The sequence below is a fragment of the Phaenicophaeus curvirostris genome, chromosome 20, assembly GCF_032191515.1.
Source record: "Phaenicophaeus curvirostris isolate KB17595 chromosome 20, BPBGC_Pcur_1.0, whole genome shotgun sequence".
NCBI lineage: Eukaryota > Metazoa > Chordata > Aves > Cuculiformes > Cuculidae > Phaenicophaeus > Phaenicophaeus curvirostris.
Window position 1 is genome coordinate 925,951 of NC_091411.1, and position 24,070 is coordinate 950,020.

At 54.9% G+C, this 24,070-nt stretch overlaps 1 protein-coding gene across 5 annotated transcripts; it reads right to left on the reverse strand.

Moving 5' to 3' along the window:
• Nucleotides 1–1,537: 1,537 nt before the first annotated feature.
• TRAF2 (TNF receptor associated factor 2) lies at nucleotides 1,538–23,264 on the reverse strand. Of its 5 annotated transcripts, XM_069873110.1 has the most exons (11): nucleotides 23,208–23,264; nucleotides 22,910–23,006; nucleotides 20,013–20,233; nucleotides 19,339–19,417; nucleotides 18,878–18,976; nucleotides 11,294–11,365; nucleotides 9,453–9,527; nucleotides 8,398–8,757; nucleotides 6,719–6,896; nucleotides 3,645–3,793; nucleotides 1,538–2,397 (listed from the first exon to the last, which is right to left on the reverse strand). In XM_069873110.1, exons 3-11 carry the CDS (start codon nucleotides 20,198–20,200, stop codon nucleotides 2,179–2,181), a joined length of 1,419 nt encoding a protein of 472 aa, XP_069729211.1. In that variant the 5' UTR covers nucleotides 20,201–20,233; nucleotides 22,910–23,006; nucleotides 23,208–23,264; the 3' UTR covers nucleotides 1,538–2,178. The 5 variants fall into 5 exon arrangements, with proteins under 5 accessions (XP_069729211.1, XP_069729209.1, XP_069729212.1 ...); XM_069873108.1 differs by lacking the exons at nucleotides 22,910–23,006; nucleotides 23,208–23,264 and adding an exon at nucleotides 22,644–22,863; XM_069873111.1 differs by lacking the exons at nucleotides 22,910–23,006; nucleotides 23,208–23,264 and adding an exon at nucleotides 21,879–21,898.
• Between the last annotated feature and the right edge of the window lie 806 nt (nucleotides 23,265–24,070).

The window sequence follows — 24,070 nt, forward strand, 5'->3', positions numbered from 1 at the left end:
ATACTGCAGTCGCAAGGAGAGAAAAAGAACCGCTAACTTCACAGGGCGCTCCAATTGGTGGTCAGAAAGGGAAAAACCACAACAATCCAGCAGTGGCTTCTGTCAGGGTCTGTCCGTCCATCCGTGTGTGCCTAGAAGAGGCCCCATGTTGGCCTGCAGCGCAGGGGCCAAGCCCTGCAGCTACCGCTGCGAGCTCTAGAGCGGCTGCAAAGGGGCAGCGTGGTGGCCGCTGGCTCCATGTGGCAGCACGAGGGGAGGGTGACGCTGCAGGAGGGCAAGCGGCCGCTGCTGGGCTCCTCTCTGCCGCAGCGCAGACCCGCATCCCCACTGCAGGCTGGGCAGGCTCAGCCCCATCCCTGCTCTGGGCACGGGGAGCAGTCCCCGTGCTGGGCAGCACCCTGAGCAGGGACCTCACATCAGCTCACGCCAAGCTTCCCCCCCTATAATGCACTTCATTCCCTACCCCTGAATAAGCAGAGGTGGTTTTCTGCCCCCTTTCCAGGCTTTTTCCAGCCTCCATGGGGCTGGGAGCCTCCCCTGGCCCTGGTGCTGCTGTGGGTGGGAGCAGGGCTCAGGGGTTTTGCTGGATGGTTTTCTTTTCCCTTGCAAGACAACACAGGGCTAGATCCATCCCTCGGGGAGACTGGGAGCACCCCCAGCCAGATCAGCACCTGCCCTCAGCCTCCATCCTCTGATCCTGCAGGGTCTGGCACCCAGCAGGCACAGTGGGATCTCCAGGGAGACCCCAAAGGGGCTCAGGCATCAGCCAGGGAGCTGGGGGCTCAGCAGGGTCAGGGTCCAGCTCACCCCTGCCAGCAGGACACCGGCCCTGGACCGGCCTGTGTGGTGGGGCCTCCAGCCAGCTCCTGTCACCAACAAACCACGTCCTGGGGCGCAGTCGGACATGGGCACAGGTAGAGGAGGCAGTGAAGCCTCCCGTGTCCTGCCCAGCCAGAGCGACTCACGGCCACAACCGAACACCAGAGGGACGGGGCAGCAGCTTCACAACACAAGGACCTTCTCCATACGCTCAACACCAGCTGCCTCAACGGAGCAGAGCCAGGAGCCAGAGCAATGACCAGGAACTCCCCAGCGCCAAGGGAAGGAGAGTGAAAGCTGCCGGCGGGGGGAAAGGCAGGCGCTCGGGCGGCCGACATCGGGGTCAGCACTGCAGTCACAGGGCCAGGTGCCCGTGCGGGTGGCAGCAGAGAGGACCCTGGTGCCAACAGTGCTGCAGCCGCCCCAAGACGGGGCTGAACACCAGCAGAGGAGTATCACACGGCTGTAAAGGCAGCTTCCATTCCTGCTCTGCGCGGGCAGGCAGCGTCTGGCTGAAAACCTACCTGGGGCTCTCAGGGTTCGGGGCTGAAATCCCGTGCTGAGCCCTGCATTTCGCTCCTCTCTCGGGACAGGAGGGAGGGGCTCCAGGGGGAATCCACTTGTCCTTCACTGCTCACTCCCAGGTGCTGCCCCACACTCCCTCCCAGGCCATGGGCCCAGCCTGCACTGTCCCACACTCCCAGCACCCTGCTTGGAGCACAAAGCGCCCCACGAACACACAGCAGGGCCAGGGTTGGGGCTCCACTCCTCACCTGCCACGCGGCTCAGCTCAGCGCCCTCTCCGAGGGCACCGATGGCACCAAAATAGCAACAAACCATTCCCCACTGGGTCTGCCACACACCCTTCCCCGCCAGCAGCGCAGAGAAACAGCACCCCTGCGGCACACAGCACTCCAGGAACACAGAAATCTCAGAAAATCCTCGATGGCTGAGCCAACCCCCCACACGAGGTGGTGCTCGGGCAGGCCAACACCTTGTTTTACTACAGAGCACTGACAACGTGCACTAAGCTGGTAGAGCAAGACCTGCACTGGTTTCCACCGGGAGCCCAGGCAGCAGCAGTTCAGACACCTGAGTCCCCACGGGAGATCTTCCAGCACCCCACAGGCTGCAACCATCCACCCAAACCTCTTCCTAGGGAAGGTCTCTGACGCCAGGGATGAGGGCTTCCACCAGACACCTCATTTCCACTCCGAGCGAAGGTCCCTGTTTACGGAGGGCTCTTCCCCTTCTGCCCTTTGCCCCCTCCTCGCTCCGAGATCTACCTGGATCAGCACAAGAGGGGGATGCCCCACGGGGGGCTGGCTCTGCGTTCACAGCTCCTGGAGGCGAGGAGGGTTAGAGGCCTGTGAGATCAACGATGGCTTTAATAAAGATGGCATCATCACGCACGTAGGAGTTCTTGGCTTCCATCACGGAGACGGGGCAGAACAGCGGGCAGCCGCTGGCAATGTTCATTTCTGTGACAGGGCGCTGGAAGGATGAGGATGTCACGTCGGGTCGGAAGGCATCGATGATGTGCTCCCGGTTGTTCTGATCCAGGAGCATTAGGGTCACCTGTAGGGAAACATGGGAATACACAAAAGCAGCTGAATAAAATGCACACAGAAACCCTGCCCAGCACCCTGCTGGCTTGAACCAGTGGGACATTCAATGCAACCGGAGCTGTGTCACACGCCTACGAAGTGAGATACTCTGTCCAGTTCTGGAGTCCTCAGCAGAGGAAGGACGTGGAGCTGTTGGAGCAAGTCCAGAGGAGGCCATGGAGGTGATCCAAGGGCTGGAGCACCTCCCGTATGGAGGCCAGGCTGAGAGAGTTGGGGCTGGTCAGCCTGGAGAAGGCTCCAGGGAGACCTTAGAGCAGCTTCCAGTCCTGAAAGGGGCTCCAGGAAAGCTGGGGAGGGGCTCTTAATAAAGGAGGGCAGGGAGAGGATGAGGGGGAACAGTTTTGAGCTGAAAGAGGGGAGATTGAGATGAGATCTTGGGAAGAAATTCTTCATGATGAGGGTGGGGAGGCCCTGGCCCAGGTTGCCCAGAGCAGGGGTGGCTGCCCCATCCCTAGAGGGGTTCAAGGCCAGGCTGGATGGGGCTTGGAGCCCCTGAGCCAGTGGGAGGTGTCTCTGCCCATGGCAGGGGTGGGACTGGATGGGCTTTGAGGTCCCTTTCGACCCAAACTATTCCATGAATCTAAGATTCATCTCTAAGTAGGGTCAGCAGAGAATGTCATCTCAGGGACATTCTGTAGAAACCTCACCACATCCTTTCCCGCCACTGGAAACTTCTCTGTAGCACCACAGGGTGCTGAATTGACTCAGAAGATCTGCAAGGGGCCGGCACAGTGTTTGCTCGCAGCACCCATACCCCACACAGGTCTTTTGCTACGCCACAGGGTTGCTGCCCCCCTGCGAAAGCAGGCGGCCCCCATCGCTGCATCTGTACTTCTGCTCAGCCTTGAAGTGTTCCGCAAACCTGCATCCCCTAGGAGCTGCAACTGGAACTTCTGATGCCAAGGGAGCACCAGCTGCACCCCGAGTGCTGAGGCCACAGCAACCTTCCCTTGCCCCGAATACCTGCAGAGGCTCCGCTCGTTTTCCGAGCCCACGGCCGCTCTCCTGCCGTGCCCCTGCACTGCAGCACACTCGGTGCTTTCAGCACAATGGGGGAATCCCCAGGGCACTGACACAGCGCAGCCCTTCCTTCTCCTTCTGGCTGCTAAGTAGGCCAGACCGACGGCTCTGGGAGCTCGTGTGGGTGTAAAACCGAGGGGCGCGCTGCTGGGCGTCGCAGACTCCATCCCATCCCACCTTCTGGTTGAAGGGCCATCGCAGGAGGGCATCGTTGGGTCCTTTCATCACCACGAAGAACAAGGACAGATGGGTCCCTCGCCCCGTGCCGTCCCCATTGAGGTAAACGCGCAGACACATCTTGTAGCCATACTTGCTTGTGTAGAAAGCTATGAGTCAGAAAACAGAGACTGAGAGTCAAACCCAGCAAAGCCCGGCACCAGCAGGTCCCTCTGAACTCTGAGGACTCTAAAGTTTGGAACCTGGAGAAAGGCAAGTCTAGGTCTTAAAACACTCATGCTGGAAAGCCACCGCTACAAATGGCAGCCAGATGCCACCTTAGCCCGGCCTGGAGGCAACCCAGGGTCAGGCAGGAACAAGCCCCGGGTCCCACGAAGGCATAGCTGCTGCGGGACCGTGCAGGCCACCCATCGGCCCCTCGGGCTCTCCCCACCCGCCCTGTGGAGCCCGGAGCTGGGGCCTGCCTGGGAATTGGGCATTTCTCACCACATACCCACCAGCTGTGCCGTGTGGGATGCTAAAAGAACACAGCTCATGGCAATAACACTGTCAAGCAGGAACAGAACCTCCCCAAACACCCTGACCACCCTCAGCACCCACCGCACCCTCCTGGCGCTGGGCACCTCAGCACTCCCGTGCCCCTGGGAATGTCAGACGGGAAGAAGGATGCCCAGTCAAGAGCAGTGGGAGCACTCAGAACAAGGCACCAGGCAGCCAGAGCGCTGGACACCTCATGCACCACCCCAACAGCTCCAAGCAGTGATCTGGGGGCCCTGCTTCACTGTCCTAAGTGAAAGCAAAGCGCATCGGGAGCAAAGCAAGCACCCAGAAAGCTTGTAGTGGGCAGCTGCCCAGCAGGAGCTTTGCTTCAGGCTGTCCTGGACACCTCCCATGAACACTTCTTGTGTGGATTTGCCTTTTTGACCACTGCCCTTTGCAAAAATCCTGTGGTAATCATTGTGTGAGTGGTAACTGTACTTCCTTCTCTGTTTTCACACCGATTTCATGTGGCATTTCCTCACCTTTACATTTGAATGCAAACCACGCCCTTTTCCTCTTTTCCTCCCCTCTCAGACTCCCAGCTCTCTCCTTCCCAGACAAAACAGCACCAGTCCATTTGCTTCACTTGCTGAGAGAAAAACCCCACCTCCACCAGAAACATTTGTTTCCCAGCCTAATTTTCTCAGCTAAAGCAAAACCAGGTTCTCTTGTTCAAGGCACACAATGGATCTCTGCAGGAGACAAGGACTTGTACTTTGCCCTTGCAAGACAAAAATCCCTCACCTCCAGATCCCTCCAGCCACGTACAAGCCTTCCATGAGCAGACTGCAGCAAGTAACCAGAAACACAAAGCACTGGCGGCACGCAAAGGAGTTTTCTCTTCGGTTATGCCGTTATTAAAAGACCTGAGCCTGCCAGCGCTGCTGAGCGTGGGATGGAGACTGGCCAGCACAGAGAAGGAGGCTGCTCAAACATCTGCACACATGTAGCCTCTTCTATTTAGAGAGGCCTTAGCCCCTTCCCCGCCTTGGGCTGACTCAGATACTGCCATTCCTCTTCCAGCTGACTTGTTTCTCCAACCCAGAAGAACAAATCCCACCCGCCGCGAGGAGTCCAGGAGGCATCGGCCCGCAGAGGAGCCTGAGGAGCCCCATGGCCAGAGGACAAGAGTCAGTTCAGTCCACAATGCAGCCTCTGGAGCCAGGTCAAGAGCTCTAAAGCACAGTGAGGAAGGTGGATTTGAGGTCCTCTCTCTATGTCAAACAAATGGATATGAAGCAGATTTGTTGGCCTAGGGCAGAGGAGGGAAGTGCTACCCTTCCCAAAGGGGACAGAGCGCTGGGGTTTTCCACGGCTGCTGTTGACTTTTAAAAGGAAATGCTAACTGCATGTGCGGTTTCTGCAGCAGCTTAGTTCCCCTCAAGAAGGGGAATCCTTTTTTCTTACTATTTCTCAAGAGATAAAGGGCTCTGAGCAGCCTTCATCCAGAAAAGGGATTTAAAAACACTTCTTAAATCTCACTGGCTTTTCCCTGGGGTCCCAGCCACAGGCTGCTCGGCCACAGCTCCAGGTCTGCATGCAGCTCCAGGCATTCTGGAAAAGCTCTCCAGCACACTTGGATCCAAGCAATTGGTACGAGGATCAACAGGACCAAGTGCCAGGTCCTGCCCTTGGGTCACAACAACCCCGTGCAGCGCCCCAGGCTTGGGAAAGAGCAGCTGGAAAGCTGCCCCCTGGAAAAGGACCTGGGGTCTTGATTGACAGTCATAAACATGAACCAGCAGTGGCCCAGGTGGCCGAGAAGGCCAACAGCACCCTGCTTGGATCAGACATGGGGTGGCCAGCAGGACCAGGGAAGGGATCATCCCCCTGCACCTGGTACTGGTGAGGCTGCACCTCGAATCCTGGGTTGGTTTGGGCCCCTCTCTACGAGAAGAACACTGAGGTGAGCTCCTCACCGAGCAACAGTGTTGGGAGATGAGACGGTTTCGTCTTACAGCTGCCTGTGCAGCACTAAGCAAACAAGCCAGCCCATAACCCACTGCTGCCCACCCCAGAATTTCTTTTTTAAGAACAGGAAGATCAGCGCCCGGCTGGGGCAGCTCCCAAGGAGAACCCTTTCCTCTGACAGAGAGCCAAGCACTTCCCTAGGTCTGGGCTGGTTTTAGACACTGCACTATCACGCTTTAGGCACTACGATTTATTTCTGGGGTTCCAATATAGATTTCTTCAGTTCCTTAACCATCTAATTTCTGGTTTTATAGTCTCTATAATAGTAAAATAGTATTTTAATCCTAACTGAAGGGTTATACAGGGCTGTTCTGGAGCCAAGAGGGTGGTGGTTGCCATGAGGAGAGATTAAAAAGGCTGTCTGCAATTAGAAAAGCACCTTTTTTCAGCAGAGCCGTTTCATTTAGCCTAATGCTAAAAAAAAACATTCCAGGCTCCACAGGGAAAGGAGGACAGAACAGCATTATTCCTGCCCAGGAAGCCTCTCCCCCACCACGGATATCGCTACAAATCCCCCACCTAGAAAAGACAATAAAGGCTTTTGCAGTTTTGCAGGCAATAACCTGGAGAGAAGATTGCGGGAGAGCGGCCGGTTATAGCCTCTTGACGCTTCCTGGCAAACTCTGTTATCTTCCAGATGAAAACTCCATCGTAGGTGGAAGCTTCCATGTTGCGGATCTTCTCTTCCATCTCAGCCATGGCCAAGTCTTTGAGCCCGATGCTCCTCTCCAGCTGCCGGACCTGCTCAGTGGGACACACGGTGCAGCCTGATTAGACACACACACTGCTCTGAGAGCCCAGAGAGCTGGCGGATGCCTGATTCCCTCCAGGATGGCTCTTTAGAAAGAGACGTTCTCCAGAACTGACAGAGATCACGGGAAGGAGACACTTCCTAGAGCAGTGGTGGCTGCCCCATCCCTGGAGGTGTTCGAGGCCCGATTGGATGGGGCTTGGAGCAACCTGATCCAGTGGGAGGTGCCCCTGCTCATGGCAGGGGGTGGGACTGGATGGCCTTTGAGGGCCCTTCCAATCCAAACCATTCCATGATTCTATGAAATTTTGTGTCGTAACCCAATTCACTGAAGGTTCCTCCTGAGCCCTGTCATCCTGGATGAGACACATGGATACAACTCAGTGCTGGAGCTGGGAAGTTTCCCACAGAGTATGGAAAAATCCTCCCAACTGGCAGCTCCGTTACCAGCACAAGAAGTGAGGATGGGGGGAACCTCAGCCCTGAGACAAAACCAGATTAAGAAAGAGCAGAACGCACACCCAGCGAAGGTCTCCACAGCGTGAGCCACTGCTGGCTAACAGGTCACACCTGGTACAGTCTCACCATGAACCACACAGCTCCCAGCCACCACGACACACTGGCAGGGGCTGGGAGCACAGTGGTGGGGTCGGCTTCTTCCCACTTCCAGAGCGTGCCAAGCACAATGCTGCAGTGCAGCATCCCTGCGTACAGTCCTTTGGAAAAGTCTGTAAAGTGAGCAACCCCATAGATTCTGAAAGTCATAGAATAGTTTGGTTTGAAAAAAGCCCATCCAGTCTCAGCCCCTGCCATGAGCAGGGACACCTCCCACTGGATCAGGGGCTCCAAGCCCCATCCAACCTGGCCTGGAACACCTCCAGGGATGGAGCAGCCACCACTGCTCTGGGCAACCTGGGCCAGGGCCTCACCATGCTTGTCGTAAAGAATTTCTTCCTAATGTCTAATCTAAATCCTCCCCCTTCCAATTTAAAGCCATTCCCTCTCATACTGTCCCTGCACTCCCTGATCAAGAGCCCCTCCCCAGCCTTCCTGGAGTCCCTTTCTGTTCTGGAAGCTGCTCTAAGGTCTCCCTGCAGCCTTCTCTTCTCCAGGCTGAACAACCTCAACTCTCCCAGCTTGTCCTCATATGGGAGATTATCCAGCCCTTGGATCATCTTCATAGCCCAAGATCCAGTGAAATTCTGGTGCTCTGTCTCTCACTGGAAAACTTCACCTAGGAATATCATCCTGGTGTCTGCGTAACTTGATTCCTAACAGATCTGAACACTTCATGCATGTCAGTTTAATTCTGATCTTTTCCAGGAAGCTTTTGAGTGTTGGGCACAGGCACAGAGCGATATTTTAGTTCTGCCTTCAGGTCTGTGGGGACTGAGGGCTGGCAGTGAAGCTTTGCTGGCTGATAACATGGAAAGGAAACTGAGAAAAGCCTCGGCTCAGAGCGCTGGGAAGCCCAAGGCACCAGTTGCCCACCTTGTTACTCAATGTTTCAATTTTCTCCTGGTCCAGTCGATGCTGCCGGCTGTAGGCTTCGGCTGTTAGAGACACTCTTTCCACCTCACGATTGAGCACGCAGACAATGTTCTCAAAGGTCACCGTTTTCCTCTCAAGGGCCTCACATCTTCCCAAGAGCTCCAGGGACCTGGAGAGCTCCGACTCCGAGCACAGAGGGTTTGCTTCCAGCAGCGGGGAGCTGATTTGTGACGAAGAAAGGTCACGAAGCGGCTTTAGGTCTTCAGACCCAGTCTTGAGGCTGAGCACAAAACTCAGCAGCATGTAGAGATGCTCTGCCAGACACTTGCTTTCATGTTCCAGTAGCTTTTCATTTTCCACCTACATGAAGAGAAACACAGCAAGCTCAGTGTATGCAGTCCCCATCTGCAGAACAAATTCCTCCTCTTGCGGCCACAGCATTAGTTTTAAACTTAAAGGGGGGAAAACCAAAGATAGATAGTTAAAAACCAGATTTGGGGGGGGGGGGGGTTCTATTTTGTTTTAACAAGTGCTGCCATCGCATAAAATCATGGACACTAAACATTTTCCAGCTGTACCCACTGATCCTTTGTGCTCCTCTGTCGCTTCCCACAAGGGCCCTGTCAGATGTGCTTAACAGCACCTAAGGACAAAGTCTCATGCAATCCATCTGAGGAGGGATTTACATGAACATCACCAGTAGGAGGAGGGAAAACTAAGTCACATGGAAAAAGCAGCCTGGTCCAAGCTCTGGCAGGAGAGCAAGGCACTATATGCCTCGTTCTGCGCTCACAGCTGGAAGCAGCCAAGCCACTAGGCTCTCAAAGCATCAGGATATTCCTCAAGGAGGTGGTTTCCTTCCACATTTAGGTCATTCTCTGGGTACCCAACCTCTGGGCAGCAGACGATGTTAAGCTCCAGTTGCAAAAAGTTTGAAACATTAAACAACTGCACACAAACATCTGCATCGGTTTTGGCAACAGGAGCTTGCAGATTAACTCTAATGCTGGAACCTAAAACAAGTCGGAGAGAAACATCGACAGAGGAGCCCTTACCACCTCGGTGCATCCGACAACCCCAAATCTGCAAGGCACTTTGGATCTGCCACAAGCCTTCACGTGGTCCCGAAACTAGAAGGGAGACAAGGTAATGTTAGATCTCACATGTCACGAGGAGCACCTAAGCAACAGAAAGCAATCTCAAGGATGCCTAAGCCAAGTTTTGTGGTTAAACCTAGACCCTACCTGCCCCCAGGTATGACCATCACTGCGGTAGAACCACAGCACTGACACCAGGAAGGAGGGCTTATTTCTCCTTCTCTTGACAACTGAGTGGTCTCACCTGTGCATGCAAGAAAGGCAAAGCAACCAGCACAGAGAGGTGTTAGAGGTGCTGAGCAACCAGCTCCACTGAGGGCAGGGGAAAAGAACAACTCTACGAAACAGAGAGCCGTTTAACTCTGTGCACTCACGTAACCCTGCTCAGATGTGCCACCGCTCAGTATTTGTGCATCCAGCTAAGCCTTATAGATTGGAGAACAAAGAGCTGCCTAGTGGCCCTGCCTGAGTATCGACAGCAATTCTTGTGTGAGGGAAGGTGCTCTGATGCGTTCAGCGCCTCACTGGGTGCCAGAGGTCACTGTACCACAGCCACCTCTCCTCTGGCCACTGCTGTGGAGAACTGAGGCCACACTGGGTGTTTCTGCAGTGCCACTGCTCCCCAGCCACCACGAAGGCTCGACCTGGCTCCCACACAGCGCGTGGTAAACACAGGGACTGGCAGGCTATCATCGTGGTTTTGATGCACCTCTCATCAGAGATCAGCGCTCTGTTCTGAACAACCACCAGCTTCCAGATTTAACACCTACATGTGCGACAACAGATGTCGATTGGAACTGGGTTTAAACCACCTTTTTAAAAAGCTTCCCAATCCATCTGGCTTGATTAATGAGTCAGGTTACAGAGTGACAGTGGCTGCGGCTCAGCAACAAACATTTGGAGTGAGATAATAGAGGGCGTTAATATTTAAACGAAGGACTGATTGTCCGTGGGGATCCTACAGGCTGAGACTCTGCTGGGCTCCAGCTTAGACCCCAAGACTCCAGCATGAAGCCCTTCGTTACACTGCCCATTTTGGAGACCTCTGCTCCTCTTTGTTACATTCCTGTCCTCCCTGCCACACCACGAGGGCCTTTTCCTGCAGTGCTACTGAAAACATTTGCTGGCAGCAGGCAGGATTTCAGTCAGATTAGTTTCAGACAAATGTGATACTTGAAGCTGTTTCCCCAGACTTTGATTTTCAGCCTTTTGATCCTTGCCCCAGGAGCCAGCAGCATGGAATCACAGAATCATAGAATTCCTAAGGTTGGAAGGGACCTCTTGGCTCATCTAGGCCTTCAGCCCAGCTCCACCGTGCTGACTAAACCCCAAGCACCACAGCCACATGTTTTTTTAACCCCTCCAGGGATGGAGAATCCACCATGGAGACCTGAGAGACATGTATTCTATTATATGGTTAATTAGAAATAAATTAACTTAGTTGAAGACGGGCTCCCTTTCCATAACTGGAACTGAGACAGTTGCTTTACCCAGGGAATAAATCCCCTTTAAAACCCACGAGTGTGCTTTTCCCACAGGGGCTCAAAATGGCAAACAGCCGACTCAGAGGGTGGCAGCACAAACACAAAGGGCGAGTGCCGATGAGTCACGCTCACTCACATCCCACCCGTGTTCTGAGCCTTACGGAAAGGTCACATCTGCACCAACAGCTGCTGCTTCACTGTGCTCCCCACTCCACTTCCCAATGGTCTCGGTTCTCCTCCCAGCTCCGAGGACGCTGGTGTCAGCCCATGAGACCCAAACACCACCGTGGCAGCGGTTCACCGACACCCAGATACCTTCTGCCTTGGGACTGTCTTCCCACAGCCTTCGCAAGTCATTGGAAACTCAGGGCAGACTTCGTAATGGGCCTGCAAAAGAACCAACAGGAGAGCGGTTGGTGCTCCAATGAAAGCTCCAGAAAGGTTACACGATGAGAAGGGGGTTATACTTCGTGGCATAAACAGCACTGCATTCTACCAACTTGTACTCAAATATTGGTTGCTCTCATAATTCCACACGCTGACCGTTTCGTGTGATCTCCACATGAGCCAGCAATGTGCACTCGCAACAAGGCCAACTGTGTTCTGGGCTGCATCCCAAGAAGCGTGGCCAGCGGGGCCAGGGAGGTGATACTGCTCCTCTACTCTGTTCAGGTGAGACCCCACCTGGAGTCCTGTGTCCAGTTCTGGAATCCCCAACACAAAAAGGAGATGGAACTGTTGGAACAGGTACAGAGGAGGCCATGGAGATTATCCAAGGGCTGGAGGACCTCCTGTACGAGGACAGGCTGAGAGAGTTGGGGCTGTTCAGCCTGGAGAAGAGAAGGCTGCGGGGAGACCTTAGAACAGCTTCCAGGACTGAAAGGGGCTCCAGGAAAGCTGGGAAGGGGCTTTTTACAAGGGCCTGGAGTGATAGGAAAGCTGGGGAATGGCTTTAAATTGGAAGGGGAAAGATTTAGATTAGATGTTAGGGAGAAATTCTTCACGATGAGGGTGGGGAGGCCCTGGCCCAGGTTGCCCAGAGCAGTGGTGGCTGCCCCATCCCTGGAGGTATTCAAGGCCAGGTTGGATGGGGCTTGGAGCAACCAGTTCCAGTGGGAGGTGTCCCTGCCCGTGGCAGGAGGTGGAACTGGATGGGCTTTGAGGTCCCTTCCAACCCAAACTATTCTATGATTCTATGATCTCCAGGCATACAGGATTTTGCATGCCTGCAGCCTCGGCCCAGATATAAAAACTGCTATAGTAATTTTTTTTAAAACACAGATCACTGCTTTGATGGACAAGATGATCACCAGGAAGCTCCATTTGTGGCTCTGCCAGGAAAACACACGTTCGGGCAGGTTGAGTGAAGTAATCCGCTATCTCAGCAAAATAATTGCTATCATTTTCCCTTGCAATGGTTATCAGCTGAAGGGCGAACCCACTGCCTGCTCCTCACACGCAGGCTGAGCTGGCAGCTTGACATTCGAATCAGAGATCCATTTTTCAACCAGAAAGAGAAATATTTAGACTTGTTCCATCCAGCAGCCCCGTGCCCAGCACTCACCCTGGCTCCTGCACACACAGCTTGTTTGGCAGCCAGAGGCACTGAACAATGCGGGCAATGCGATCCCCTGTCCTCAGCAGATACCAGAGCAGTGATACCGGCTAATTTGGGAACGCCAGAATGTGCCTCCGTTCTCTGTGCCCTTTCCACACCACTGAATCCTCCTCTGAACACTCCAACCAGTTGGAACAAGGTGTTGCCAATGCCACAAATACGTTTAAAGTGCAGACTAAAAGATAAGCACAGTGAAGCATCCCGCCACAGTGGAGACAGGAACAAACCCAGGAGCATTTATAAAGAAGCATCTGAAAGCAGATGCTTTAAAACTTGGTCACATCTATTCTTCATGAACACAAGTTACTGTCTGGGGGCAAAATGTGCACAACCTGAACTGTCACCACATCAGAAACTGGAAAGTGAAACCCCTTAGTGGCTCAGTGCTGGCCTCTTCACTACTCTCTCCTTTTTATACCTTAAACAAGTAACCAGACTCCAGGCCTTGCTGTCCCTGGAAAAGGACCGGCCAGGCTGTGCTCGCTGGGCAGCGCTGCCTGTGGAGGTGGAGACCAAGTGCCTGTTTCCTCCCACACGCAGAGCACTGAGCCCTTTCTTCTCCCCATCTACCACTCTCCTGTTCCAGAAACAGCAGATAGCATCTCGCCACGACCCACGGAACGCTGGCATGAGAACAGAAGGGAAGGGAACTCCGCTGCAGAGACAGCTCTTCAAACAGACAGCACTCAAAACTCACGTCTTCCTGTGCCAACGCACCAGGCATGAAACTACCACCCCCTCCACACTCCCTGCCTCCCAGCATCCACCTCCCATCCCGGCCTCGCTGCTCCATGCTGTGATGCCCCATGAAGCAGCACAAGAAGGGAAACCGGCCCCACACCGCAAAGCTGAAAGTGCAACTGGTCCACATGTAAATTGTTGAGGACACCAGAAGTGTTGGCTGTAACCAGCCCAGATCCAAACCTCCAGACAGTTTTGCATAAACACTTTCAGGCTGTTCTGGAATCCCCGGTTCCATCCCCCGCCACGCAGTGTCTCAACAGAGACGGATGCCATTGCCACTGGAGAAATCCACCCTGCCCGGGAGCTGAAGAGCAGGGGTTGGCACTCCAGCATGATCTGCCATGCTCCATTCCCCAGGAATGAGGCAATCCTCCTGGTTACACCTTTCCCAAACCCACATCCATGATCTGCGGCGGCAGGGATGAGCATCTCTGACATTCTGGCATTTACTGTGAACACATCAGGCAGGTTTGGAAAGGCATCACTGTGAGCGGGGTGAGGTGGAAGCAGAGTCGTTCTCCTAGTGATCCTGTTGTGGGAATCAGGCCAGATGGGGTTCCAAGAGGGGACAGCAACAGAAGAACCAAAACAAGTCAAGCTTGACTTGAGCCATGGAAGAGACCACTGCTGGGAATGACCATCACAGAATCACTGAGGTTGGAAAAGACCTCCAAGCGCATCCAGTCCAACTGTCAGCCCAAGCCCACTGTGCCCACTAAACCATGTCCCCAAGTGCCACAGCCACACATCTTCTGAACCCTTCCAGAGATGGAGATTCCACCACTGCCCTGGGCAGCCTCTTCCACTGCTTTTCTTTATTGCCATACTATGGCAGCAGAGCAGGATGTGCACACGCTGCCCAGCTGCCCTGCTCATATCCTGCCCTATTGACGCACATCCCTCATCACGGAGGTCTCGGAACCACACTGGGAACCCCCCAGAGTGACAAAATGCTGAGAGGTGGCTGGAAGGGTGACCTTTGCGATGGCTGCTGCGGGACGGCTCTGCCAGAGCCGGCAGGAAGGTTATTGCAGCGGGCAGGAGCACAGAGACGAGGCGAGGAACAGGCTCAGTGCCAGCCGCACACCTCAGCTCTTCCGTAAACAGTAGGAAGTCAGACCAGGAGTCCCTGCCGAGCACGGCCACAGCAGCCACAGCAGAGACAAAGCTGAACAGCTTGGCAGCAGGAAGGAAAACCCACAGGATGCCAGAGAAAAGCCAGCACAGGCACACCGGAGCACCAGCAGCCTCCTGCCCCAGCATTGCAGTGTCCAGCACATAGCTCCATTGGCATTTTGTGCCCACAGAATTGGAGGAAAAGCACTGAAAATGGGTCTCCAGTGTAAAAGAGAAGCCTGCTGAGGTGGAGGGAACCTGAGTGCCAAGAGTTGCTTCAGTTCCTTCAGGAAAGCTTGGAGGGACCCTGAGTGCCAAGAGTTGCTCCAGTTCCTTCAGGAAAGCTTGGAGGGACCCTGAGTGTCAACAGTTGCTTCAGTTCCTTCAGGACAGCTTGGAGGGACTTTTTACAGGAGGCTGGAGTGATAGGAAAGCTAGGGAATGGCTTTAAATTGGAAGGGGGAATACTTAGATTAGACATTAGGAAGAAATTCCTCACAATGAGGGTGGGGAGGTCCTGGCCCAGGTTGCCCAGAGAAATGGCAACCCCATCCCTGGAGGTGTTCAAGGCCAGGTTGGATGGGGCTTGGAGCCCCTGATCCAGTGGGAGGCGTCCCTACCTGTGGCAGGGGTTGGAACTGGATGGGCTTTGAGGTTCCTTCCTACCACAAACTGTTCCATGATTCTATGATGATTTCCTTATGTCTCAAACAATTCTGTATCACCAACATGGACGGGGCACGGTTAAAACCTCTGCGTGGGGGATCGCACGGAAATGCCCACGCTAACTACATCAACACCCTCCACAGCTCCCTCTTCCCACTGCAGTCCTGGTGGAGGGCAAAGAAAAAGCAACGGCAGCATGCACAGCACAAATAAAAGGGATGTGAGAAATGAAGACAAATTGATAAAGCAGGAGAGAGACTGAGGCAGTCAGAGGTGCTGCAAGGTACGAGAAGAAACGACCCAGTGCTGAGGAGACACAACCTCCCTCTGGCTAGGCACCACCAGACGTGTTGTCTTGGTCTTTCCTCTCACTCTAACCGGCTGGGTTTGGTTCCTGCCCCCTCCGCAGACTTTCTATCTGAATCAAAAGGCCCTGCCCACCGCCTGCCTGTACATTCAGGCAGACTCGGCAGAGAATCTTCCCATTAGCAGATGTCACTGCCTGAGGGGAAACCCTGCAGCCCCACCACAAGCCGCTTCACCCCATGGCCACCAGATATTTACAGCGTCTGAAAAATGCAGTTATAAACCCAGATGTGTGCTAAGTGCTTAAATACATCGTTTGCTTCACAAGGCTTTAAGCAGAAGCACGAGTCATAGAATCATAGAATCACAGAATAACCAGGTTGGAAGAGACCCACCGGATCATCAAGTCCAACCATTCCTATCAAACACTAAACCATGATCCTCAGCGCCTCGTTCACCCGTCCCTTAAACCCCTCCAGGGAAGGTGACTCAACCCCCTCCCTGGGCAGCCTCTGCCAGGGACCAATGACCCTTTCTGTGAAAACGTTTTTCCTAATGTCCAGCCTGACCCTCCCCTGGCGGAGCTTGAGGCACTCTCGGTTTGTGGGCCCTTTTGAGCCTTCGTCTGCCTGAACAGAAACCAAAACTGAAAGCAGTTTATTATTTTTTTCAAAGTTGCAGGGCTGGAGCTTTTCCACTGCACAACATTCTTCCCCGTTCATGCCTTGATAAGATTAGTGAACTGGCAGTGACACTATCTCTTGATTTCTAAGTGGAGAGCAGCCGAGTCAGCCTCTCTAGGCACCAACCCATGACTTTTAAATTAGCAAACAATGAACTAGCTCTTAGGGACTTTCCATGTCCTGTCGGAAATAGCGTGGCAAGGGACTTTCCATAGCAGGAGCTATGCAGCGGGAGCGCTGCAGGACGTACACACAGGCACAAACGCACCCGGCACACTCAGTCTGTGGCACCAAACCAACGTGCCCGCCTGCAAGGCAGAGTTTGACATCCATCCACAGTGCCCAAAGAGACGGGGCTCACACCAGTGTCTGACACCTCTCTCCAATCAGCCCTTTCCAGCCACACATTCCATCTCCCAGGCTCCCAATCAAATATCATGGCTCTTTGGCAGGCAGCTGGGAGCAGAGATAAGCTTCCAGGGCTGAACAGGGCTCCAGGAAAGCTGGGGAGGGGCTCTTGATCAGGGAGTGCAGGGATAAGATGAGGGGGAATGGTTTTGAGCTGAAAGAGGGGAGATTAAGATGAGATCTTAGTGAGAAATGTTTTGCTGTGAGGGTGAGGAGGCCCTGGCCCAGGTTGCTCAGAGCAGTGGTGGCTGCCCCATCCCTGGAGGGGTTCAAGGCCAGGTTGGATGGGGCTTGGAGCCCCTGATAGAGTGGGAGGTGTCCTTGCCCATGGCAGGGGGTGGAACTGGATGGGCTTTGAGGTTCCTTCCAACCCAAACTATTCCATGATTCTGTGACACCAGCCAGAGCTCACCTCCTCTCACCACTTCCCAGGACAGAATCAGCTCCTCCCAAGAAGACACGGAGTAACTTTACCCGTGTTAGGCTGAGAGCTGCCTGAGGCAGCAGACACCGCCTCAATCCCAAGCCAAACCAGCCAGCACTGCTCAAGATCCCCACTTGCCTTTCATCACAGGAGACTGCCCTGAGGACACCAAAAGCCCTGGCAGCCAGGATCAAGGCCGCAGACCCACAGCCCAAGTCCTCCAGAGCCACGTATCTACCAAACACCCTCTGTTTTAGCAAAGCACCTGATGGGACCTCTGGGTGATTCAGTGGAGAGGGAAAGCAGCGCAGCCTTAACAGTTCTCTCAAGCAGCTGTGTGTGAGATCCCAGAGCTTCACACACATTCGTAGCCTTGCAGGAAGACCAGACTTATCCCAGGATAGCTCGCTGTATTTTGGAACTGCCAGTGCAAGTTCTGACTGGACCTCAGTCTATGTTTGAGCACCCATAAGACCCTGCAGGGAGCACTTGTAAGCCATAGGTTTTGGCAAGCTCTGTTTTAAACCCAGAAAACAAAGGCCAGGAGAGCTCACCAAACTCAGCGGAATCAGCAGTGTCGGAAGCAGCGGGACAAACACAACGTTGTTTGGTTTGAGGGAGCTGAGCTCCCTTGCTGCAGTCCCACTGCAGAGCGATCAGACTGCTGGCCCTCGGTCACTGCCAGAAGTTAAAGCGTGCAGCACCACCAGCACAGCCCAAACCCAGAGTCTCAGCAAACACACTGCACTCTGAAACACACATCCCAAACCCTCCGCTGCACCAGCGCGGAGCTTTTACACCGCTGAGCCACTTGTGGAGGGTTTCACAGCAAGGGAACCATTCAGAACCCTCATTCCCGCATCCTTCGGACTGAACCGTTCACACAGTGAAGGGCTCTGGGCAGAGGACAAAAAAGCAGAGGTGCAACAAGATGTTCTGTTAACAAATACAGCAAGCCAGGCAGAAACTCAGGCATGACCCATGCTGTTGTTTCTTCCTGACACCTTGCAGCAGCATTCCCAAGGGAATTCCAAACGTTAGCGCAGACAGACCACGGCCGAATCTTCTGCCACCTGTCTTGATTGCTACCAAAGCTCCACAAACCACGGGGCCACAGCTTGAACCTGGGGTGAGCATTAGACGGATACAAAAAGCATTCCTCTCATCTCAGGCACTCCACATGGCGGTTCTCCCATTCACAGAGGGGTGACAAAACCAGTCTTCAAGAGCACCAAAGCTCCACGGGTGGACACACACTCACTGCTGATGGCTGGTGCATGGCTGATGGGGAAGAACAGGGCAGTGCAGGGCCTACTGCTGTCCTCAGCCAGAGCCCTGGGGGCACCTCAGCCCTGTACACACCACAGACCAAACACCTACAGCCACCATTAAAGTCTGGATTAAAAGCTGCTGGGTTCCTTGGAACCCAGGGATGGAAAAAACATCCTGTCCAGCCAGGAACTGAGGCTTCATTCCACTGCACTGGCAGCTCTGGAGGCAGCTGGATGGACACAGGACAACAGTCAGGCCATGTTTCCCAACTCATGACGCTGAAGTGGAGTTTAGGTTCCCATAACACATAACACACACATCACAACCACTACACGGCACAACATGGCTTCTGGACAGTTTGCTTGTCTTCCAGAGCAGAAAGGAGCTGGAGACAGAGCAGGCTGTTCCCCCCCATGGAAGGGACAAGTGTGGTGCCTGTGGTCACAAGCAAATCCCAAATTGTTTTGGTTCAGGCTGTGCCCCCAGCAGGGCACACAAACCTGGCTTGGACAAGAAAATGCTCCAGCCTACAGTGAAGTCCAGGGAGCTGAAAGCTCCAACCACTGCCACAAGCGGTAGCAGACGAGCAAAACTGCCTGAGCCTTCCCTGAACAGAGGAAAGAAAAGGACGCAGCCACCGAAAGCCCTGCTTCGACCTTTACCTCGTATTCTTTAATAGTGCCCTTCCACGTGCAGCCACTGTTAATGCAAATAGCAGGCAGACTTTCCACCTCCCGACGTGCTGCGTTGTCTGGAAAAGCCTGGAATGGGAAAAACAAGTGGATCACAAAAATGACCAAGGGGCTGCAGCTTCAGTCGGGTCTCTTAGTTCTTTATTAAGACTCTCCTAAGGCTCCTCCCAGGCTGATTGCCCCATCGCAGTCTCAGGGTTGTGCTGATGGCACACGGACATTATTACAGCATGGAATTAGGGCACCACTGCCTTCACACGACCTGGATTTCAGTGCTGGGGAGGCTGCCACAAGTCAAAAGAGAGTTCATCACAACTCTCAACACTGAACAAACGCTTTGAGGATTTGCAGAACCTGGGTCTTAAATAACTGCAAGCAGTATTAACGACAGCACTGAGCTGCTTTGGGTTTCAAAATGTGTTTTCACTTACTGAGCTTGTTTCCAAAATAGAAATTCCTTCTTCATAGATCCCTTCCTGAATGCAGCTGGCGCACTTCTGGGGTCCAGCACTAGCAGAGAGAACACAACCATCAGGGACATCAGAAAGAGAACAGTTTAGGATTTAATGATAAAACAATGTCCAGTAACTTGATAAAATGTAAATATTTTCTGATTTTTACACCCCCTCCCCTCCTTTGAGCCTTTGTGTATTTTTGACATCCATTCCTGATTCACTGCTCCATTCAACTTCCCACAGCAAAAGGCCAGAGGAAGAGCAGATGCTGTGGAACGTTTCTGGAAGTCGGCGTGTGCTAAAGTTCCTCATGTTTTTGTGCAAAGAAGCACACAATTACTTTTAGGAGCCAGTTGCTTCAGTAGCTGCGGGGAACACTGAAGGAGACGAAGAATCCACCTGGATCGCCTCCTGAACAGCCAAAACAATCTGGAGGAGTCAGGAAAAGGGAACTTATAAGCAACCCTCGGAACAACAAAAGGGAGTCAGAGGTTAAGCATTCCCTTAGAACACCTGATGCTGAACCTCGATGATTAAAGAGCTCCCTTGCTGAGAAGGCCCTGGAAGTTAAACTTTTCTCTCCTGTTTTTTTTTTCCTTGAAAATGCCTTTTCAAGCATTTTGCCCCCAGACTGAAGGCACTAGAGTTACCTTATTATTTTCTTCAGGCAGTAGGAACAGTAGCGATGCCCGCACTGCGCCTGGAACGGCCGCCTCAGGATATTCTTGCAGTCGGAGCAGAGGTACTTGACCTCCAGTTTAGTTCCCAGGATCTCCTTTGCAAATCCAGGCTGGTTTAGATCCAAAGAACCAGGCGGAGTCGAGTTTGCTGCTGCCATGTGAACGAAAAGTTCTGGCTGTATCCCCAGAGCCTGAAAACAAAAAGATTTTCCCTGTTTGATTCTAACCAGATGGGCATAAAAATCCTGCCTCACCAACAGTGCACGGTGCCTGGCACCCAGACCCTGCGACAGGTGAACGCACCGGTGCCAACCTGCCAGCCTCCACCGAGTCAAAACACAGAAAGAAACTTTACAGCTCATTTTAAACCTACAACAGAGAGCATGGACTTGACTAATACCCTCATCTGAGCTTATGCAGACACAGCCTGGTCAGAGAAACTGGGCCTTCTGGTCCCAAACAAGATCCAATCAGGAACAGAAATAAATCACCTCAGGCCACCAAATGCTGTGGCTGAGCGAGGCAGCCCAGCTCAGCTGTCGACAGACCCTGACTCTGTCCAACACTCCAGATTTACCGAAAAATCCTCCCTCTGGATGATGATCCTCTAGCGGGATGTCCCTGCCCATGGCAGGGGGGTTGGAACTAGTTGTTTAAGGTCCCTTCCAACCCTCACTATTCTATGATGCTATGAGGGAAGAGTTTAAGATCCCTTCCAACTCTCACTATTCTATGATGCTAAGAGGGAAGAGTTTAAGGTCCCTTCCAACCTTCACTATTCTATGAGGGAAGAGTTTAAGATCCTTTCTAACTCTCACTATTCTATGATGCTATGAGGGAAGGGTTTAAGGGTTTAAGGTCCCTTCCAGCCCTCACTATTCTGATACTATGAGGGAAGGGTTTAAGGTCCCTTCCAACCTTCACTATTCTATGAGGGAAGGGTTTACGATCCCTTCCAACTCTTACTATTCTATGATGCTATGAGGGAAGGGTTTAAGGTTCCTTCCAACTCTCACTATTCTGATACTATGAGGGAAGGGTTTAAGGGTCCTTCCAGCCCTCACTATTCTATGATGCTATGAGGGAAGAGCTTAAGATCCCTTCCAACTATCACTATTCTATGATGCTAAGAGGGAAGAGTTTAAGGTCCCTTCCAACCTTCACTATTCTATGAGGGAAGAGTTTAAGATCCCTTCTAACTCTCACTATTCTATGATGCTATGAGGGAAGGGTTTAAGGGTTTAAGATCCCTTCCAAGTCTCACTATTCTATGATACTATGAGGGAAGGGTTTAAGGTCCCTTCCAACCCTCACTATTCTATGAAGGAAGGGTTTAAGGGTTTAAGGTTCCTTCCAACCCTCACTATTCTACGTTTCTATGCGGGAAGGGTTTGGAAGAAGCATCCTGGAGTGTCCCACGGCCACATTTCGTGGCGGTGCCAGCCCAGGGCTGTCCGGAGGGCTGGAAAACCCAGACGGGAGCGGCGCGGGCAACCCAGACCGGAGGGAAAGAATCCAACTCACTTGTTGCGACCACTTGTGATGGTCTGAAGGGGCATTTCCCGCCCTGCGCCGCCCCCCATGGGAACCCGAGGGGCGTGGGGTGGGGTGTCCTCCCGGCAGCGGGGACCCCTCAGCACTCACCCTCTGCTGGGAAACACCAGAACCGGCAAACCCACCCGGGTCACCGAGGAGCCGTTCCCGCAGGGCGCACCCCCGGCCCCGCTGCCCCCCGACCCCCGCTCGGACCGGCCCCGCTGCCCCCCCCCCCCTTTCCCCCGTGGGGCGGGGCGGGCCCCCGGCAGGACCCCCCGCCGGCCCCGGCCGCGCGCTCACCGCCCGCCTCCGCCCGCGCGCGCACCGGAAGCGGCCCCGGCCCCGCCCCCCCGGGACACGTGGAGCGCGCCCCGCCCGCCGCGACGCCGTCCGGAGACAGGGGGCGGGGCCAACGGGTCACGTGAGAGGCCGGGGGCGTGGTCAGAGCAGGGGGGCGGGGCCAAAGAGCGCCGTTCGCCATAGGGGCAGAGGCAGCGATCACGGTTGGGGCGGGGCCAAGGGCTGGGGCGGGGCCGATACCCGCTCTTGGGGCGGGGCCAAGAGGGCGGGGGGGGGGGGCCAAGGGGGCTGGGGCGGGGCCAGAGGGGCGGGGCCAAGGCCGCTCTTGGGGCTTTCCCCAAGGCCCCCTCGTCCCCCCCACGGTCAGCTCTCCTCTGGTCACCCTCTCACCAGCCGCACCCACCCCTTCGCCTCCATCCTCTGTCACTTCTCCCTCCACGCTGGAATGGCCCCAGCCCCCCTGGATGCCTTCGACCCCCACTCCGGGACCCCTTTAGCACCCCCACCCCGGGGCCCCTCCTGCCGCCACCTCCTGGGACACTTTCTGACCCACCCCGGGATCCCTTCATCCGCCACCGGGTACCCTTCACCCTCCCCCTCTGGGATCCCTCCTGCCACCTCCTCCAGGAACCCCTTTGTCCCTCCCCCATTCCGAGACCCCTTCACAGACACCCAGGACCCTTCAACCCTGCCCTGGTTCGCCTTCATCTCCACCCAGGACCCCTTCACACCCCCCTGTGGACCCTATCAGCTCCTCCTGCTTACCTGGGCACACAGCTCCATGGCCACCCCCCCACCCCGCAGGATGAGGGGTGGCCAGGGGGTCTGGATTTGACTAAAGAGAGGGTGGCAGTGTGACCCACAGCCCAGGCAGGTGGCGGTGAGGTCAGTGCAGGGATTTTCAGAAGAGTTGAAGGTGACAGCAGTGGGTCTTCGCCCGTGTCCTCAGCCCGTGTGTCCTCCCGGAGCCTTCCCTGCGCTCACGCTGAGGCAGCATCGGGGCTCCAAGGCTTCACCGCCTCCGTACTCACCCTCACCCCGGGGAATTCACCCAGTGCTGGGGAAATCCTCCCCGGTCACAGCCAGGCACTGCCGGTTCTGCTGCCGGGGCTCTCCAGGTGACGCCAGCTGCAAAGATGGAGCAGAAACAGCGTGGCTCAACACCAGGAGGTGAATTGGGGCAGCTCGGCCCGGGCTGCCAGGCGCCTGTCAAGGCCAGACATTCCCCGTGGGCTGGGCACTGGGAGGACTGGGGTGCTGGGAACAAATCGCAGCCCTGCGGGCATGCTGGCACAACGCAGCTGCCCAGGATAGCAGCACTGCCCTCACCCTGTTGCAAGCAACGGCGCCCTTCCCCGGCACAGCCATCCGGGAATGCGAGTACGAAAGCCACCGCGTTACCCAAGTTCTGGGCCGGCGGATGTAATGCAGGGAAGGAAAGCCCTGCCCCATTTCCTGAGGGAGCACAACTCTGGCAGTTGCGCAGGATGGGCTGCTCCCAAAGGGCACAAACCGCCACCAGTGACTCAACGGTAGCACACGATGTTCTGTGACGTTGCTGCTGGATTCTTCCCAGGGCTGCTCAGTCGCACCCAGCTGCACCCAGGCTGTTCCATGTCACCCCACTGCACTGGGATGCTCCCTATCAGCCTGCTGCACCTGGAGCTGTTCCATCACCTTGCTGCATCCAGGCTGCTCCCTGTCACCCCACTGTTGGATTCCCCCAGGGCTTTTCCATGTCACCCCGGGGCTGCTCTGTGTGACACAGAGCTAAACCTGGGGCTGCTCTGTGTCACCCCACTACTCCGTGTCACCCTGCTGCACCTGGAGCTTTTCCATCATCTTGCTGCATCCAGGCTGCTCTATGTCACCCCACTGTTGGATTCCCTCAGGGCTCTTCCATGTCACCGTGCTGCTGAATCCCCCCGGGGCTGCTCTGTGTGACACAGAGTTAAACCTGGGGCTGCTCTGTGTCACCCCACTGCTCCGTATAACCCCACTGCTGGATCCCCCGAGGTTGCTCCGTGTCACCCCGCTGCACCGGGGCTGCTCAGTGTCACCCGGGCCTGCCGAGCCGCACCAAAGCCCCCCAAGAGGCTGCTCTTCGCCTCCCCCCAGGCCGGTTTCGCAGGGGCGGGGGGGGGGTGCGGGGGGAGAGGGGAACCCCCCGCTCCCCGGTTCCCAGCAGCACC

Bases quoted from the DNA above. Each gene is read 5' to 3' on its own strand.
- TRAF2 (XM_069873108.1), bottom strand. The intron at 19,418-20,012 runs GTAACTCTAGTG...TCTCTCTGCTAG, and splicing joins TGCCTGAAGAAAATAATAAG to TGCTGGACCCCAGAAGTGCG. The intron at 6,897-8,397 runs GTGGGCAACTGG...CCCACTGAGCAG, and splicing joins TTGAAACATTGAGTAACAAG to GTCCGGCAGCTGGAGAGGAG.